At 38.5% G+C, this 19,837-nt stretch overlaps 1 protein-coding gene across 1 annotated transcript in view; it reads right to left on the bottom strand.

The window, feature by feature from the left end:
- Nucleotides 1-19,560, bottom strand: part of arhgef12b (Rho guanine nucleotide exchange factor (GEF) 12b) — a 47,584-nt gene extending 28,024 nt beyond the window's left edge. Inside the window, exons 1-3 of the mRNA XM_074672692.1 lie at nucleotides 18,913-19,560; nucleotides 3,486-3,577; nucleotides 2,179-2,277 (exon numbers count right to left, since the gene is read on the bottom strand). Of these exons, the coding sequence (XP_074528793.1) occupies nucleotides 2,179-2,277; nucleotides 3,486-3,577; nucleotides 18,913-18,944 (223 nt within the window). The 5' untranslated portion in view covers nucleotides 18,945-19,560. The remainder of the gene's footprint in view (nucleotides 1-2,178; nucleotides 2,278-3,485; nucleotides 3,578-18,912) is intronic.
- Between the last annotated feature and the right edge of the window lie 277 nt (nucleotides 19,561-19,837).

Here is a 19,837-nt window from a genome sequence, read left to right as displayed (position 1 = left end):
ACAGTGGTGGTCAAACTTATTAGACAGTTCTGAAATTATTTACCTTTTTGCCTCCAAATTCTGATCATGAAACATTCAGATGTTTGCTCTTAGCAAAACAGTTATCAGATGAAGTGAATAGTACTGTTCTACTTTTTACTTTAATATTAGGTTTGTCCTCCTTTTGTAGCAGTAACAGAAGCACGTGTCTCTGGCATAGTATCAATAAATTTCCTGATAAATGATCTGTCCAGTTTATTTTACAGTTTAATCAAATTCACTGGATGGCTTTCAGATCTGGACTTGAGAAGGTCAGTCTATCATTTTCAATCTCTTAAAGATAGTTCTATTCTATGGTTTATACAGCATAATGATGACTTTATTGATACTTGATTTGTTTTCATATCTGTTTTAATGGCCAATTCAACAGGAACACCTGAAAACTTGTAACTTTAGTTTAGCAAAACCCAAAGGGGAAGAACTGGACAAGTTGATGCTTCTTCCTACTACTTTTGACTGATGTAAACTGCAAATTTTAAAAAGTGATTGTCTGGGTAAAATGAGTGAAATATGTCAATGCATTGTAGGAACATTCATGTGTTTTATTTTATTTGATCTCTTTTTGTTTATTTATTTGTTTTACTCTTAATCTTTTCTTGTATTGTGTATTGGGCCAAACTGCACATACTGCTTGACTTATTTTATTTTTGGTACTTTCCCTCTGGGTGTATATAGTTTTTGATTCGCCGCAAAAAAAAAACAAAAAAAAAAAAACAAACACATGAAAAAAAAATGAATAAAAAACAAAATAAAAATAAAAAACAAACAGCAAACAAGTCCACAGGGGCTAAAATGTAGATATATGTTTTAAACTGTATCCAAAGAGATAAGAAGGAAGTAAGTGGTATGCTCGTAATGTACTTGTGTCTTGAATGCTATATAATTGTACTTAAAATATTCTATGGTACAATTGAAAACAAAATAAAAAAAGCAAATGTTTTGTTTTGTTTTCTTTTTCTGGTTATCACTTATTTGTATTTTTCACTGTCTAATGGTACGGCTGCACGGACGCAAATTTGCGTTGAGATTACGTACGAAGTCAATGCAAAGACGTGTTTAGACACCGATTTGCCCCGGACGGCCACCTGCTCCGGTTCCAACCATGCTGGAAGATGGAGAAGAAGTTGATTTGTGCCGTGTGTTATTATCCAGAGTTAAATGATATGACGTGTGTACTCTACAGAGACCGGAAAAAAAGTAGCAGGCTTGGGTGAAAGTCTCTGAGGAGACAGGTTTTGAAGGTAAGTTCTGTAAATATTCGTTTCCAGCTGGATTTGCCTGCACGGGTCATCACTGAGTCCGACTGTGTTTTCCTCAGTGGAGTTTTGAGCCTGATAGAGAGGAGGGAGGAGCGGGGCAGGGGCAGAGCCAGGGAAAAGATGGGAGTTCTCTGCAGTCCTCTCTTTCCTCGACCCCTTCATTATCCTCAGGGAGACCTCCGGGAACATGGGTAGGGGGTCGAGGATGAGGTCACAGGGAACAGCCAGGCAGGGCCAGTGGAGGTGGATTACCAGGGAGAGGCAGCAGGCCTTGATTGTGATCTCCAAAGCTTTCACACACTCTCCTGTCATGCTTTTTAAACCACGGCTCATTGTTTGTCAGTTGCTCTTTTGGGCTTTCTGTCTTTAAATGAACAAGCTCTCTACTCCGCCTGCACAGTGATGCGTGTCAGCCCCTCAGCTTGTCAGAATAGCCCAGCGTCCAGACTCGGGTGTTCACGCGGTGCATTACAGGCGTTTAAATTTGCGAATTCACGTCCAGTGTGGCCGCAGCACAAGATGTCAACTACACAAACGAAATAAAGATTAATTGAAATATAAAGAGTCTCCCAATGGTTTTGGCCACCACTTGTGGTTAATGAAGACATTTTGCTAGTGTAGTTTATATCTTTGTTCAGAGGATATCTATGTCTTGACGTTTTGGCCGGCTCTCATCAGACAAAAGGCTTTTTAAAAATTATTTTTAGTCGTCAGTTTAGATCTGGATTAGGATCGGGTCTCTGGTAGTTGTAACTGTTAACACCGGAGCCAGAACATGCATTATGTCAAGGAGCTCCTTTCAAGTACAGGAAGACAAGCTCAAGAGTGTTTGTATGTGTGTGTGTGTGTGTGTGTGTGTGTGCAAGTGTGTGTGTGTTACCTTCTTTAACCAGCTGCACAAACACAGGGTTGTCTCCACTTACAGTCAGTCCGAAGCCATTTTCATCTCTCTGGATGATCACACACCGCTGGACAAGACCTGTCACAGACAAACAAACAAACAAACGCATTATTTCCTTCATAACGTCAAAGGGTAACAGTGAAATCAAACTGGAAACACTCGTTTGATCCAACTTCATGGTCAGATGTCTCTGAAGTGGTGTTATGGCTCCAGAGAAATCATGTTTTATAAATCAAAAACAGTATTCAAGCTCTCATTAGAAAACATTTGTTCTGAGTCACTCAAAATGTTACTAAAAGAGGAAGATTGGACTCATTTTGTTTCACTTTTTGCCTGGAAGATAATCTTGTGCAGAGCGCTGGTCGAAGTCGCTCGTGGGAAACATTGTGCACACAGGAAGTGACAAATCAGGAGACTGAAACGGAAAAGGTTTTTAAATAGAAGCCTGCTCGCTTTGGAACAAATAGAATACTCAGCAGCAAGACATCTGAAAACATCTTCTCATCTGATACGACGTGCAACAGTTAAGACACTGCTTCAAGTGCATACAAAAGTTAAAACTACAACAACCATTCGGTCTATCACTTTCTTTGTGTAGTCCCTGTGGAAGTTCATAGTCTGATAATCTGCCTCAGTCTGGTTTCCCTTTTCCTTCTCCTGAGTGGATAATTGGTTGTCTTCTGGCCTCCATGAAGGAGCCTCAAAGGGTGAGGAAAAGGGCAGGAAGGATTAATGTCAACTCTGCAACCCAGACAACCAACTTAACAACTTGTTCCCGAGTGCTGAATAAACCCACACCCTCTCTGTCCTCCACTCCTGTACGCCGGCCTCTGTGTTAAAGCTATTTCACAGTTTGAATCAGGAAATGTTGAGGAAGTGTGGGGTGAAATGACAAACTTTAATGCTCCATTCAAGAGGGCATAGGAGCTGGATCAGGTCTTACAACTGAAAGTGTTTTAACTCAGTGGCTCATTGAGCTCTAAGCTGTAAATCTGATAAGCTATGTGGGGCACTTTCCCTCCATTAATGAGTGATTTGTCTTGTCCTTTCTTGATTAGATAATTGCTTTTAGTCAGCTAAATTAAAAAAAGATATGAAAAATAAAAAAGACCAAAACCAAGAGATATGATAGAGATAAGATATCTTAGAGATTTGCTCAGCATTTACAATAAACTGGTCACCAGTCTTCTCCTCCAGAAGAACATATGACAAAGTAAATGAAAGAAACAAACCAGACCAAAAAGAGGGAAAATATATCCCCAAAATCAGATAAGAGAAATTATTACCTGTGGGGTCAAACTCATGTTTGAGGGAGACGGAGCATTTCTCGTTCTTGGGTTTCTTGTCTGTGGGGTCCTTATTGAGGATGCTCGGGGTCCTGGAGAAACAGAAAGAAAACAGGTTAAAAAAACATCAGAATACTGTATGATTATACCTTTAAAATTTAATTTCATTATTTCTGAAAAACACAAACATTTTTTTAGCTTGTTTTTTAGTACAGTTCAACAATCTATACAATATTTACAGTTCCTTGATTTTTCTTTTTTGTTTACAGTGTGTTTACAATTCTTTTAAGCACAGTAAAAATAAATAAATAAACAAAATAAACAAAATTAAAAAAAATAAATAAATAAATAAAAAAATATATAAAAAATAATAAATAAAAAATTAATGACAAAAAAAGAAAAACCCAGCAAGGAAAATATAACTTAACTCTATCCTATGGTAAGAAAGAAAAGAAATAATATATATATATAGGAGGTGCATAAAAATCCAGATAAATAATGGTAAAAGGAGGTATGAGTCAGAGATGGGAATTTGTGTGTGTTTGTGTGTATGAGTGTAAAAACACAAACTAGTTTTGATACAGCTTACTCAAAGAATGGTAAATGGAATAGTCTCTATGACATCACACATTTGCTTTTAATATGAAGTTTCTGAGCCTATTGTCTACAGAGGCCACATTGTAGGTAGGATGAAGTAAAGAAGCAGGACTATTGCCTGTTTGCAGACAGCTACAGGGTGCTCACCTGTCAGGCAAATCATCCATGCCCTTATATGGGCAAAACTCGTAAGTTTAAAAACTTTGGAAAATTAAGAATTATTAGAAAAACAGCAACAACAAAAAAAAAACATACAATATGAGCTGAGAGAGAAATGATCTACAGTGCCATGAGATAGAAATAAAACATAACAATGAGATACTATGCGATACATTATGGCACTATACAATCCAACACATTACGAGGGATGGGTAGTAAATTAGGTACTTTTATAGGTACCAACCGAGTTCTGTCTGAATTACCGATTACTGATTCACGTAAAATCAAAAGGTACCATGTTTAGGTACCTGAACGCGTCCTTGTGACTGTGAGAGAGTGGAAGAGTAGGCGAATTTCCATGCTGAACATGAACACAGCATTGCAAAGTTGTATACTGTGAAATAAAAATGTTACATTGAAAAACTTTGAGATTAAACAAATTCATATTTATTATCACATAAACACACAAAAGTACAGAAAATTGGTATCGTTCAGAACCAGTACTGATTGCCAGGTACCGAGCGTTGGTACCGTATCGTTTCAAATGTGAAAGGTACCCATCCTTAATTATTAGGGATGGGCGATACCAGGTATTGGTATCGGGCTGATAGAAAATCTTACGTTGAGCGAGTTCTCCTCGCCACTAGTTGCTGCTAATTGCTGCGGTTTAACACCACGGCAAATGTTCATCGATCCTGTTCAGACAACATGAATGAACCAGGGAAAGTTAACAGTTAAACTGTTTTATTTTGCACTTTAGTTTACTTAAAAAATACTTAAACTCTGACAGTTGTTAGTTTTATTGTGAACTTTTAATATATTCTTTAAAATATTTATCAAAGAAATACTAAATTCAGAGAGGGTTTGTGTTTTATTTGGACTTGATGGCAGAGTGACTGTGCTGTCTTTGATCAAAATAATTTGTCACCGTTAATTGGAATTTTATGTATCAAAAGTACCAGTAGTATTGGTACTCAGTATCGGTGAGTAGTCAAGAGGGAGTACTCGTACTGGTATCAATCTGCATAAAAAGTTGTATCGAACATCCCTACTTATTATGACACAGTACGATCCATTAAGACAAGAGCAATACGAAAAATTACAATACGATATATTAGTTTTGTTGCTTTTGGTAAACACGCAAAAAAAAGTTACAGGCAGGGAGTTCGCTATCATGATTTGAACATCATGGCCTCTGTTAAATTAACCCCTCTTATTGAATGAAGTATTTCCCTGAAACAAGCTGTTATTATTAAAGTGAAGAGAAAAAATGTTGATATCTGACTTTAAATCAAATTAAAACAGGCTCTAAGCACTCCCTCTTTCCAGGTATTTGTTTAACTGATTGAAACACGGATCCCTCGTGGGAGGTGGACCTGATGGTGGTAGTTTTTTATTAATAGCAGAGGTTCCCCTCTTGGTGCAGCTCCCCCTACTCGTTCCACAAGAGGGAGTTTTGTTTGTGCGGCTGTTCCTCCCTTGGACAATGGGGGCCCTGGGATTTTAACAATGGCTCCCACGTCAGAGCCAACTTACTACACTGTGGCTCTGTGGGACAGATTCCCGGAAACAGAGACTAAGGGGTTTTTGGCCGGGCTCCAGTTTCCTGAATGCAGGAGAAGGCTGGGAAAGAAACGAAGGAGGAGGCGCACAAGTGTGTTTGAGGGAAGACAGAAGACAGGGCTGAGGAAATTTACGCTCAGAGTGTGTGAAGAGAAAACTTAACACAGACTCAGAACTATTCAACGCAGGGAACAGAAATGACTCCACATGTTGTGCTTGCGTTAGCTACAATAGATTAAAATAATAATCTCTCCTCACAGAGCTGTCTCAGCTACAGACGGCAGGGTGAAATTATGTCGAACTGAAGTGGATAACTGTTTTTATTGTCTGAGACTGGTAGGCCCACTTAGGGAGCCTCCTTGCTGCGGTAAGAGGAGATTAGCAGTTGATAAGACATGGCGAGACAGGGACAGATTGCATCCTGCTCAGTGGGTGGCAGATAAATGAGTGCTGCTGGATAAGAGGGAGGAATTTCAGCTTCGGATATTTTAGGCACATTTATGAAGCAGTTAGAGAGGTTTCTCCCTTTTCTGTCCCAGATCATACAACACAACACAGGCTCCAACACTGCACCATGAAGCCTGAACATAAAACTGTTTATTTGTTCATTACCTGGTCCCCTTATCAACTTCCCTGCTTCTTAATGTTCAGTATTTAAGTTTATACACCTCCAGTCCTTTTTCTACCAATGCAACAAATTTGTTGGCTGCAAGATGCATCATTTACCATGAAATAGAGTTTATCTTTTCTGTAATACACATCATCTGTGTGCATTATTTGTTGTTTCATTCAAATGAAGTTTGGCTCTGTTACTGTGGTTTCATAAATATTGTGGACCTAAGGGGGGAATTTCTTGATTTTTTTTGTAAATGGAGAAAGATAAAAAAGCAAAAAAAAGCATCTTGCTATAGTAAAACTAAATCCACTGACAATTTTCCAAGTCGTTAAATACTACGCCATAAAATATACTTAACAAGATGCATGTCAAAAGTCAGGCAAGGTCATCAGCTTTCATCTTACAATGTGTTAATTATGGCACTGAAATGGGTCATATTCCAATATTCCAAATGTGTATTTACATTTTTTGCCAATTGTAAAAACAAACAAACAAAAATCGAATTAATTACAGGATTCATAATTAATTAATCTGATTAATCGCATTTTAATCACATATCTGCTTAAAGTCTCTAAATAAAGAATCTGAATTCTAGAACATTACAAAATTGTAGTACATGATTAATCAAATGTATACATGGAGAAGAGAAGATTTGTAAATCTACATTTTTTCAACTGGCCAACATTAAAATGTCCGCAAATTCGATTACAACCGTTTACTGCGTCTGTAGAAGTAAATTGTGTTTTTAAGCAGAGGGAGGCTTGTCAATCAGAATCCTGCTCATAAACTAATGTGGGTGAGAGCTGTGTGCTCTTTGGATGAGAGCTCAGCATGGATATGAGGAGAAGACGTGAGATGACAGAGACATAGAGAGACGCTGCAAGTCAGAAAAGTTCAGGCAGCTCAGGCTCCAACTGAGGATGTGTCGCGGTAGTTCAGAGAGAAAGAGCGGCGCCATCCTGAGAAAAGACGACGGAGATCATGCAGAGGATCAAAGGGAGGAGTGCCCCAGACAAAGGCGATCGAAAAAAGGACAATTTGTCTGTTTTTTGGATCAAAAACAGAAAGAGAGACATAAAAGAGTCCACTCTTTTTAGGTAGTTTTGGTGTTTACATAGTAAGAGAAAACAATGTTATTTGGGTCTTGAAAGATTGTTCAGGATGATCTGGAAATCGCTGGCACTGAATGAGTTTATCTTGTGTTAATTTTTATAACACGTTGATTTTCAGTGTAATCAAAATCAAATTAACGTGTTAAAGTGACAGCCTTAACACCTCACTAAACTTCATCTAGACTGTTCATGGTCTACATCTATAAAGCTAAAGCTCTGTACATTCACAGAAACTCAACAACATTCTGACATATTTTCTCCACATCGCCCCCTAATGGAGAACATGTTCCTTGGTCAGAAGCAGAGTTTGCTGATGTTTACGCAGCACGTAACACTGCAAAAAACTGACCACTGATCATCTGGGATCAAGATACACCTGAGGTACAGGTGAGCTTTGATTTCATCAGTCATCAAGTCTGAATTGTTTGTAACAAGTATAAAAAATCTGCCAATGGAACAAGAGAAAAGTTACTTGTATTAAGACATTATTCTAGATTAAATCAAATTTTTTAGCACATTTTTCTTGTTTCATTGGCAGATTTTTTTTTTTATTATTATAGGCAATTCAGACCTCATTTTTGTCTTAAAATAACTTGAAACAAGACATTTTTCTGAAGTGACCAGATGAATGTGGCTCATTTTAAGTATAGCAGTGGCGGCTACTAGTCAGTCAAGGAGGGGAAGCTAATTTTTTTCTGGCCTACATCATAAATTTGTTTATTTATTTAAACGTAAACTCTACCCACCATACCAGCTAGCTAGCAGCTGGAGCTGCTACGTGAGACCACGACAGGCTGTAGGTGTGAGTGACAGGAGGAGAAGCTCTGCAGCTGTAGCTGCTTATTGGTGAAAAGAGAGAGAATCTTTAAACACAACACTCCTAGTTTTTAGAAAAACTCGCTGGCCTCTGGATCAGTCCAGAACAACTGACTGTAAGACTCAGAAGATGCTCCAGTGGAGGGTTATACTTCAAGATCTCTGACTGGCTCATTTCACTGTCAATCAAAAAGGGATTCGGCCTCAGACAGATCATCCAATCATCATGCAGAAGCCCAGCGTCCAGGCCAGCCCACTGCCTCATAGACCCCCAGAGACGCTGAGCATCCGCGGGCGGGACAAAGCCCAGCGTTTATCCAATTCAGTCCAGTTTCCACAGTGGACATTTTAGGGGAAGCTGAGCTTCCCTTGAAGTCTTAGAGCAATCGCCAACTGAAGTATAATTAGACATTTTTTTTCCTAAAATAAGACAAAAACACTTGAAAAGAATTCAGTTTTTTGCAGTTTGTCTAATTCAGAAATTAAAAGTGGCCTTCAGAAAAAAAAGTATGGATGTCCCAGGTTAACAGGAAACATCTTGGATCCTTTGAGATCACCCAAATAAATCTCATGGAAACATTACGTACAGAGGAAGGGCACAGTATTCCAGCCGATGTGGAGCTGAATTTATCTTATTCCATTCAACATCACCACTTATAAAATCATCATTTTGAAATCTCACCCTCCATGTTGATGTTTCTGGTGTTATAAGACGATACAGGTCAGTAAAGTTCAAACACATCTTATGAAGTTACCTGCATCGATATTGACTATCAGTAGACTGTTTCGCATTTTTCCAACCGTCTGTCCAAAACCTTTGAAGCACCTCAAGTTTAAAAGTTCACCAATCTGTGAAAGAGAAACATGTTCTTGTTCATGAGAAAAGTGAACTGGCACCACGATGAAAGGAGCCATTAATTTACTTATTGTATTAATGTCACCGGGCAGAGACTGGAGCCTGAAGGTCGACTCGGTCTAACTCCGTTCGCCTTCGACTGCCCAGTTATCAAAGCAGGACGCAAAACACGCAGCAATCAACTTGTGCCTCAAATGCCAAAAATACCAGACAATTCCTTTGGGATGAGGACGGAGAAAGAATCAGCTCCAGAGGAGATTAGGACGCACTTAGTCAGAAGCAAAAACACCATGTGGACTCTGGGATCCATTTTGGATGTTTAAATGATAAATAAGGATCTAAACCAAGCATTTCGAAAGTTATTCAGTGTAATAAAACTCCTGCAGCAGAGCCATAAAGAGATAACAGATTCCTCTCTTTGATCCCAAAATAAATTTCATTTGTACCAGTCACATAAAGTTGTTTGCTGATCAGAAGAAATACACTCTTATTAAAACTGAGTGCTGCACATGTAGTGCACTGTAACCTTTGACTTTGAGGGCAAAATGTAGGATCTTAAAAAATAACATTTTTTAACAATGACATTTATTTTTAATGACTGTTTGTGTTTTGGTAGATTCATGCAAATCCAATCCAAAGATTTATCTCAGAAAGCATTGTTAAGATCCATTTTAAGACATTTTTAATCTTTTTATAAAAAAAAGAAAAAGAAAAAAGAACAGACACAAAAGTAAACAAAGCATCAGAAAAGAAACAAACAGACTTGTTTCATCCTGACTTTTCTTTTTTTTCTTGAATATTGAAATAGATGTGAATCCAAACAATTTAAGGCACCCCCTTTTGGCTGCCTGCAGACTGGTCTCCTATCTGCTTTTAGTTAAAGATAAACCACTCCCACGAACTACAAGGCTCCTGGGGCCAATTGTTGGTCTGTGTTTCCACTATAGGCCAAAAACTAAGGTGGAGTAAGAAAATTAGGGGGAGTGCAAAAGAAGAAAAAAAATAAAGGTAAATGCAACACACTTTAAGACCAGCAGAGGGCGGTAACATGACAACGAAGGCCATTCAGCAAAAAAGACACCAAGGAAGGGGAAGGCAGACATTGAAGGATTCAATGTTTTGATGGTTTAGAGGAGTTTTTAAGTGATTTTGAAAAAGTTTTACTCCTAAATATAAGCCTGATTGTAATCCACACTTTAAAATGAGATAATCAGCACCAATATTACAGGTTACTTGTTATTTCGAAATGCTACTTCGTAGCTTCCCTATTGGGTCGGACACATCTAAGTCTCTGTGACAACAACACGCCGGCTGACGAAGTAACGATTTCTGTGATTAATTTTGTAGTGATGGTGGACACTGGAGCCTAACGGTCAGACAGAAAAAGGACAGAAGAGCAGAAGAAAGAGAAACAGGAGAGAGATAGAGCACAAGCTAAAGGCTAAAAGGGCTAATCTGTTTGTGCTAATGTTGTCTCCAACCCACAGTCAGCAGTTATTCTGCAGTGGTCTGTTCAAACTTGAGAGTCTATCAATAAAATGAAGAGTGAGGTTACGTTAGCTCTGATTGAGAGATGACTGGCAGGACATAACCAGGATTCACTAACGTAAGACATGTCCTAGATCACCGGGCTGCCGATAGCGCTACATATAGCAGCCTTATCCCTACTTAACTGTAATGAAAAATGCTAGTAGTTTGACTTTTAAAGTACTACATCTATTTATTCATGTGAGCAGACATCAGGGCACCTGGTTTTGGGTGGTTCATGGTAAACCAGATGTCTGGTCTTAATCCATTAACTGTCCATCTCATTACTGAAGAAGAGGCGGGGTACCTGGACCTGGACCTGGTCACTGCCTCATTTCAGGGTTGTCTCATCCCCTTTTATAAGCTATCAGTTGACCAACAGTAAGAAATCACAGCAGGACACAAAAAGTCCCTCACAGTGCCTTTAAGTACCATACAATGACGTCTTCAGTTAACAATCAGCTCCTCATGATCAATACTTTCATGTTTGCTCCACCAATGATTCATTGTGCTTTTGTATCTGAGATCATTTGGCTCCCAGGCCGTATCACCACAAACATCAAAATGTAATGTCAGCTTGTGAATTCACAGGAGTGATCTAATCAGTGCTGGCTGGAGGATGAGTAATAAAGTGTTGAAACTTATTCCACGTAACAAACTGATAAGCATCAACATGTCGCTGTAACAAAGAGGAGTTTGTTGAGAAAATCAAGTTTTAGTTTCTCATATTTTATTCGCCTGTTTCTGAATTATTTGTCATTTCAGGTCTGAAAATAGTTGGAATTAATTTAAACATTTGGATAAACAGAAAAGGCTTCAAAGAATTACAAGTCATACATTAGTACAGTTTTCAAGGACAGTTTTATGACTTGTAGTTTTTCCAGAGTGACTTTAATGAGACTGTTTTATGAGTCAGCACTCCAACTGTGTTTACAAAGTTTGGGAGGTAGTGACAAAATAAACATGAGGCTGAAACTTTCAACTCGGGGGTCTGCAACTTTTACTTCCACAAGAACCATTCTGCCTCAGCTCACCTGGATTAAAGTCATTCAGGAGCCACAAAATCTACTGCATCTCCCAACAAAGTCAAATAAGTCTAAAAAATTCTAGTAAATAATTGTCTGAACTAAAAGTTTTATTGTTTGAATAAAGATGAATGTATGATGTCCTAGTTTTAAATTCAAATAAATCTGCAAATCTAAGAAAACCTTTTTTTTAAAAAAAATTGTGACATAAATAAAACAAACAACAAACTTAATTTAAAATAAATTGCAAAAAATTTAAAATAATCCCAAGAACTTTGTGATGAAAAATGTCCAAAATTTTCTAAATTTGCAAAACCTAAATTAAAAATTGTAATTTCAACAATTTGCTAAATTTTTAAAAATTGGAATTAAGATAATTTGCAAACGTTTGTAGATTTTCTTTTTTAATTTCAAAAATTTGCAAATAAATCCAAGAATTATGAAATTAAAAAAGTCCACAATTTCATAAATTTGCAAAACATAAATTAAAAATTGTAATTTCAACAATTTGCTAAATTTTTAAAAATTGGAATTAAAATAATTTGCAGAAATTTGTAGAAATTAAAAAAAATGTAAAATTCCAAAAATTTGCAAATTATTCCAAGAATTTTGAAATTACAAAATGTCCACAAGTCCATAAATTTGCAAAATACAAATCAAAAATTGTAATTTTAAAAATTTGTGAATTTTTAAACAATTGGAATTAAAATAATTTGCAAAAATTTGCAAAAATTCAAAGATGAAATTGAAAAAAAAAATTAAAAAATTTGCAAAATCTTCAAAAAAATGGATTTTTTCTAAATCTAAAAATGTGTCAAAAAATTAAAATTCCTAAAGTTTTAAAGAAATTTCCAAAAATCCTTGACAAATTTAAAAGCTGTATTACAAGAGGTGATATTTAGTTTAACAAAATGTTAGTCCATGATTTTTTTTAGTGTCAATGTCTTTTATCATCAATAGTGAGAAAAACAAAATTTATTTAATTTTTAAACCTGCTGCTAAGGAGTCAAAGAGCAGCATGAGGCTCCAGAGCTGCAGGTTGAAGGCCCTTGTTCTAACTTTTTATAAGTCTAAATTATCACAACACCCCTGCTTAGACAGGACTTTAGCACACATGGTCTTTAGAAGCTGTGACACACACCAGGAGCAGACGTATCATGGTTTTTGTTCTGCTGGATGGATCATCTGCGGCGTTCCTTTGTACCGTACACGGCAGCGTGACAGCGGGCTGGTCTGGCAGCTACAGCTTGATGTGTCACCAGCTGCAGAGTCTGTCAGGAAGGCCCAGTGGCCTGGTGGGCCCGACAGACATTGTTCAACAGTGATGTCACATTTCCCGTCAGAGGGCAGAGAAGGGGGGGGCCGAGAGAGGTCGGCAGGCGGGAAAACACACACATCAGCAAAACTGTGTGACAAAGAGCAAAAAGAGCAGGTAGGCAGCCTGTTGGCATCCAGCTTAATAATAGAGCAGAGATGGAGCAGAGCTTTGACACCAGCATGAAACTGAGGGTAGGAGTTCTGACACAACAAACAGCAGGTGAAGTCGAGTTCACCTGGAGAAGAGGAAAAGTGGTTTTCCAGACTTCATGGTGAACAATATTCATTGATGCATTGTTGAACCAAACCCGGAAACAGGAAGGAAAGGGTAAAACAGCAGGGATGTCAGGGAATGTGTGTTTAAAGCTTCCCTGATTCCCCTGCATGAGCCCTGACCAACAAATTCACATTTATATGCCTATGAAAGTATAAAGTCCCTGATTTACAGAGGAAAAAACTTCTCATGGTTTGATCTGGGACCAGATTCTGCACACACACTGTACAAAACAAAATGGGAAGCTGAGTTAGCGTGGCTCAGGAGAGAAGCCTCACAAGAAGCTCCTCCAAACTAAAAAACAACAAACAAGCTGAGAGATGCAAAAATAACGCTGCTGTGTTTATTTGGGTTTGCAAATTTCAAATTCAACCCATGCACTCATATGCAAAGTGATGCAAAGTTTCTTTTAACGTGCTGTGAGGAGGACTGCAGTGACACCTTCTAGCCTGGAGTGTCAGGAACACTGTCGTGAAGGCGTAACTTTTCACAATACACGTTGATAATGGTGAAATGGAGCCAATTGGTGGTAGTGCCTGTACTGGAGAGGATCAGCTTTGAGCTCTTTTCTAACAGCTAAAGGGCGCCTCAAGAAGATTCTCAATGAACGGCAACTTTTAGCACTTTTACAAAGGCTTCATTTTTCTAAATTTGGATGTTTCCCCTTGATAAACTCAAGTTTGAACAGACCACTGCAGAATAACTGCTGACTGTGGGCTGGAATCAACATTAGCACAAATAGTTTAGCTTATGTGTTAGCCTTTAGCTCATGCTCTATCTCTCTCCTGTTTCTCTTTCTTCTGCTCTTTTGTCCTTTTTCTGTCTGACAGTTAGGCTCCAGTGTCCACCATCACTACAAAATCAATCACAGAAATTGTTTTCAGGAGAGAAAAACACAGATCTCTCTTCTCACCTCTAAACTTCGTCAGCTGACGTGGTGTTGTCATAGAGACTTAAACGTGCCGTTAATCAACCTGGTCCTGCTCAACCTGAGAGGGAAGCTAAGAAGTAGCATTGTGAAATAATCTATGTTGGTGCTGATAATCTCATTTTAAAGTGTGGATTACAATCAGGCATATATCTAGAAGAGAGACTTTTTCTAAAACACATAAAAGCTCCTCACAGCTCCTTTAATAATCTTAAGTATTTTCTTCTTTAAACCAGCACCTGCGTACCTAACTGTTCCTGCTCATACACTAACTCGCTTTGAGATGAATATAAATCTTAAATCTTGAATCTTTTCAAGGTTTCACCGTTTCTATCTTTTGATGAAGAAAACTTACTTTGCAAATCTGACTTTGAAGAACTTCCTTTTAGGGATGGGTACCTTTCAGATTGGAAACGATACAGTACCGATGCCCAGTATCTGGCAATCGGTTCTAGGACTCAACGGTACCAATTTTCGGTACTTTAATGTGTTTATGTGCTAAAAAATATCAATTTTTAATAATAAAATATATTTTTTTTTTTTCAATTAAACCTATTTATTCTTCAATATTCAACCTTGTAATGCTGTGTTCATGTCCAGCATAGAAAATCACCTACTCTTTCACTCTCTCACAGTCACAAGGATGCCTTTAGATACCTAAACATGGTACCTTTTATGTTCTGAATAAAAAGTAACCAGGTACTTTTGACAGAATTTGGTTAGTACCTATAAAAGTACCTAATTCAGTACCCATCCCTACTTCCTTGACTTTGATAAATCTAGTGACATACACATAACAAATGTGCAGTATTTCCATGACTCTCTATTTAAATGGATGACTGTTAAGAAGAGGAGCATGGAGTGGTAAGCCTGATAAATCAGTTTAGGAAGAGTTTGCTTGCCAGAGGAAAAAGTGAAAAAGTGCTGAGTTAATCTGCCCTGTAACTTTGTACTGTGGACTTTTTGGCCAAAGTGGCAGCCAGTGTTGTCATACAGACAAAATACACCACATGCTCTCCTTCACTGGATCGACCCTGTTACACTTTGGCTGCGTCCCGGCTCTGGCTGACCTGACACGCCATACGGACAGTTTCATATATCCACCACGGAAATATTTCACTAGTCCATCTGGGTAGCAGCTCTTCAGATTTGTTTTCAGAGGCGGGACTTTAAAAAAAATCAGCAGCTGGTGATTGGACGACCGTTCTGATCAACACACTCACCACAGACCAATCCACATCAAGCCACGGTATGACGTAGATTATGTTTGCCGCTGCTGAGAAACAATAGACGAACAACTACAGGAACACGAGAAACAGCTGTGATAAAGGTGTTAGACAACTGCTGCCGTTTTTCTAAAGTTAACTTAAGAATCAAAGGAACGTTGATAAGTACAAAAGTCTGCTGACGTCACCTCTGCTCCTCACTTCCACAGCTCCCGCCTCTCTTCCCTGATTGGGCTGGCCAGAATTTAGCCGAGTGAAATCGTTGGTCATTGGAGCCTGACAAGATGGATCTACAGGATTTCAGAAACTGAATCAGGCAGGTCCATCTGCTCTGCAAGGTTATGGTCCGGCAGGTTGCAGCAGAAACACAAGCCTCCAAATTTTGCCAGATGCCAGAACAGCAATGTGTAAATTTGCAAAAAAGCAGATCGAGCTGGATACACCTCAATGCCCCCTCAGTCAAACACTGGGTCAGAGATACATTATACTTCCTGAAGCTAGAAAAAATACATCTCTCACTGCAAGGGTCTGAGGACAAGTTCTGTATCTGTCAACCTTTTATCTGGTATCTGTTGGAACAGATGTAAAATGATTATATTTCAAGTTATCGGTAAGGACAGCTTGGTGGTGACTGCCCACACACCCTTCTTTATTTATTTTTTCCCTGAATTGTCCGTGTTTATCACTCAATAATTTTTGAGTTGTGAAGTTGTGTTTTTTTTCCAAAGGTTTTCTCGTGTACCATTATTTTCTATAGTCCTAATTGTCAGATGATTTTCTTTTCTGTACTATAAGTATTATAAGAATTGATAATTTTTTTTTTTCCTTTGCTTTTAATCACTTTTTTTCCCCTCTCTCTTGTGTGTTGTTGAAACAGGTAGGGAACTGTTAAAAAAATTACATTTGTAGGGGAAATAATTTTGTTTGTTATCGTGACAAACTTTAAATAAAGTTGTGGAAAAAAAGCAGATCAATCAGGACAGGAAGTCATGCACCAAAACCACCTAAAAACATCCAGTGACTTTCAAAATAAAACAAACTGTGTCAAAACCATACTGCATTTAGCTTGACAACAACAACAGCCTGACATGATGAGTGGAGCCAGACCAGGAGTCGACTGGTTTGAGGTTTTACAGCCTCATAGTCTGACGTATGAGCCAACGTATGAGTACAGAGTCAACACGCTGAACCAGAGACGCATCTGGTAAAAGTCGACTTGGTGCTGTCTTAATTCGACAGCCGAGGAAGCCTGATTAGAGGCCTGTTACATGCCCAATTTTTGTGTGTAAAACCTGGTAGAGAAAAATGGATTTGGTCTTAATACCTCAATGTTTTACTTGTAGCAACCATAGAGGAGCATAACCTTTCATACTTGATTCATTTTCTATGATACCGAGGTTTAGAGTTAGTTCTTGAGTGTCAGACCACTATCGTTGGGCTTCAAAACATCTCTCCAGGAACCAATAGGTGACACCACCAAAACTCTGTTTAAACAGCTGATATTTTCTCCTCAAGCCTTGAGAAACTTGTGAAAGGTTTGTGGTTTTACTCTTCCCTCGAGGCAAACAGGAGAACATGTCCCACGCTGAGGACTGTCACATGCAGACAGTAAAAAATCACGAACGTTGCACCAAGCAGGCTGCTCACATTGAATTCTTCTCACTGAGAAACCCCTGAACTCCGTCCAAGAGGTGACCCAACCACTGCTGGAGCCAGCACTCATGTTGCCTGGAAACAAGACCCTTTCTTTATAGCACAGACCTCCACAATCCACAGAAAGTTCTGCTTTTCGATGATGAAACCCTCGTCTCAAAGCGGCAGTATTAACCTGAGAGGTGTCCGGATGAAATGACTGCACATGGTCAGAGCTGCCATTAAGGGATGAACCTCAACAAACTCCACCTCAATTACTGTAGTTATGCCATGTTTTAAGTATAACCAAGGCTGCAAATGCTGAAAATAAATCTGTGAAGCTCACTTTTCAGAGATTTTCCCTCTGAGTGTGTCATGCTTTCCACTTCCACAGCCTGTTTGGATTTGAAACAGAGTACAGTCTCGAAGTGAATCCGTTTCATGGAAACATTAGCGAGAGAATCAAAACTTCATAAAAGAGGCCTGTTCTTGTAAAAAAGAGCAGCAGAGCAGATAAACGGCGCGCTCCTCTCTGCAGGGTGAAGGTCAGAAAATCAAATGACTTTGTTTGACTTTCCGAGGCAGTCATGTGTGCCTTTGTTTTGGCTCTTCCTCAGAGGAAACTCGTCATTACTCAGAGTAAAAATACACAAGTGACTTAAGTAGGATGGAATCTGAAAAGCCTAAAGTCAACCATTAACCTTTTGAGAAAACAAGTCACCTCATAGAGAGATTTTACAGGTTTGTAACAACCAAGACCCAAGCAGATTGCCAAAACTAGTCTAAAAAAGTAGTTCTGAAGTATTAAGTAAATATAATGATCAACTGTGTTTTGATGCTCAAGATCACATATAGCATCATGTGACAGAGCTAGAGAAACAGGCAGAGATACAACAGACTGCTGTGAGGGATTTTAAGGAGCAAAATAATGATCTAAACACTAAATGTCATGTTTGAACACTGATATTTTAATCAATTTACCTTTACCCAAGTCAAACAAGAAGGAATCTGGAAAAAAGCGACCTTTGGATGAATCCATGTACTTCAGCATCAAGAAAAAGGTGCAGGCGCCTCCACTGTCAGGTGACCTTTGGGGGCCACAAGTACAGAAAAATGCCCCCTGTTGGCTGGGTAAAAGAGGCTTGTCATCAACACTCAAGACCAATCATCTTCACTACTTAACAGGGGAAAACCTGGCATGTTATGTCACTTTGTTTACCTTGCAGGAATCCCATCTACGAAATTTGTGATTTTTAAGCTGCCATGGAATTCACATATAAACACAAAAAGTAAAACATAATTAAGGGTCTTAGAGTAATTATTGAAGCCTTTTCTACAATTCGGCATTCATTAAGTTGATCAAATACTTTAAAAATTCAACTTAACTCCAGTTTTCTGGGCATGAAAGAGGCGATTTTCTCCCATTTCGGTGCGGCAAATCAGTGCGCACAGTGGAGTGAAAAGGTGTTGATGTGAAGGAAAGCTGTGGTTGTTTCCAAAACTTTTTGATGCCGAATAGACAAGAATACTTACTTAATTGGTGTAATATCTCATGATGGGTTTTTTGAGTTGTAGCTACTTTACAAAAACCAAAAATGTTAAAAGTGTTAATTTTTAGAATGGAATTTGGCGAGATTCTGCAAGCTGTCGTTCTGTTGTCAAACCAAGTAAATAAAGTTTCACATCAAGAAACTTTGTCAAGCTGGAACTGAGTTGTTTTAAAAGCATAAATAAATACACACATAAGTTCATAAAAACAGAGGAAGCTTCTTGACATACCTGTCAGTGAGTGTTGACTGTGTGCCACTCATTGGGCTTCCCTGAAGAGTTTCCGAGGACTTTACCCAAATAACATTCCCACGATCACATCTATTTCATTGCAAAGGGCCCTTAATTTTCTCTTCTCGGTGTGTGTGCATTTCCAGAAACGTCGACGACAGAATAAACATCCAGAATAAAAGCTTTGAACTCCGCCAGTCTACTGGGAGTGTCTGCTGGAGAATCCTAAAATCCCTTTATTCATCACAAAGCGATAAAAGTTTAATCCACAGCTGCAGAGAAGGGGAGATGCGCTTCTTCTCTTCCGCTGCAAACCGTGTTTTTGTTCACACAACTTGTTTCAAACTTCCTCGGATTACCTGTGCGTCCACAAGGAGCAAATCTCTATTTTTCCTTGGGAAATACTTCCATGATGACACTTCAGTCTATTCCTGGTTACCCTGTGTAGGATTGCGTCAAACTTTGGCTGATCTGTCCTTTTTATTTCCGTCCATTAGAGTCCAGTCTGCCCAGTTTGCATTGCAGTTTTTGCAGCATCCTCTTCCAGGTCTGCTCGCTTTAATCCAACCCCATTTGAAGTTTGGTCTTGAGTTTTTTGCTCACGGTGTGATGCAAATGGAAAAAGAGGAAATACTTTTCCCCCCTCCCTCCCTCCGTCTCTCGCTCCCCAAAAGAGCAAAATGAGGAGAAAACCCACCTTCCATCTCGATGCGTTCAGGAGCACCTCGTATTTTCCTAAATCGGCTGATTCAGAGTCGAACATTTATTTTTTAAGCTTGATATTACTCAGTATGAAGTAATTTTGTTGAAGTAGATAAGAAAATTGAGAGGGTGGGAAAAATAATTAAATAAAAAGATAATATAAAGACTTAAAAAAGTTAAATCCAACAACATAAAATCAAATACAATATAATAAGATTGAATT

This window comes from Halichoeres trimaculatus, unplaced genomic scaffold (assembly GCF_033239565.1).
Source record: "Halichoeres trimaculatus isolate MK-OKI-2021-1 unplaced genomic scaffold, fHalTri1.1 fHalTri1_scaffold_6, whole genome shotgun sequence".
Lineage (NCBI taxonomy): Eukaryota > Metazoa > Chordata > Actinopteri > Labriformes > Labridae > Halichoeres > Halichoeres trimaculatus.
This window is presented reverse-complemented; position numbering and strand designations above follow the sequence as displayed.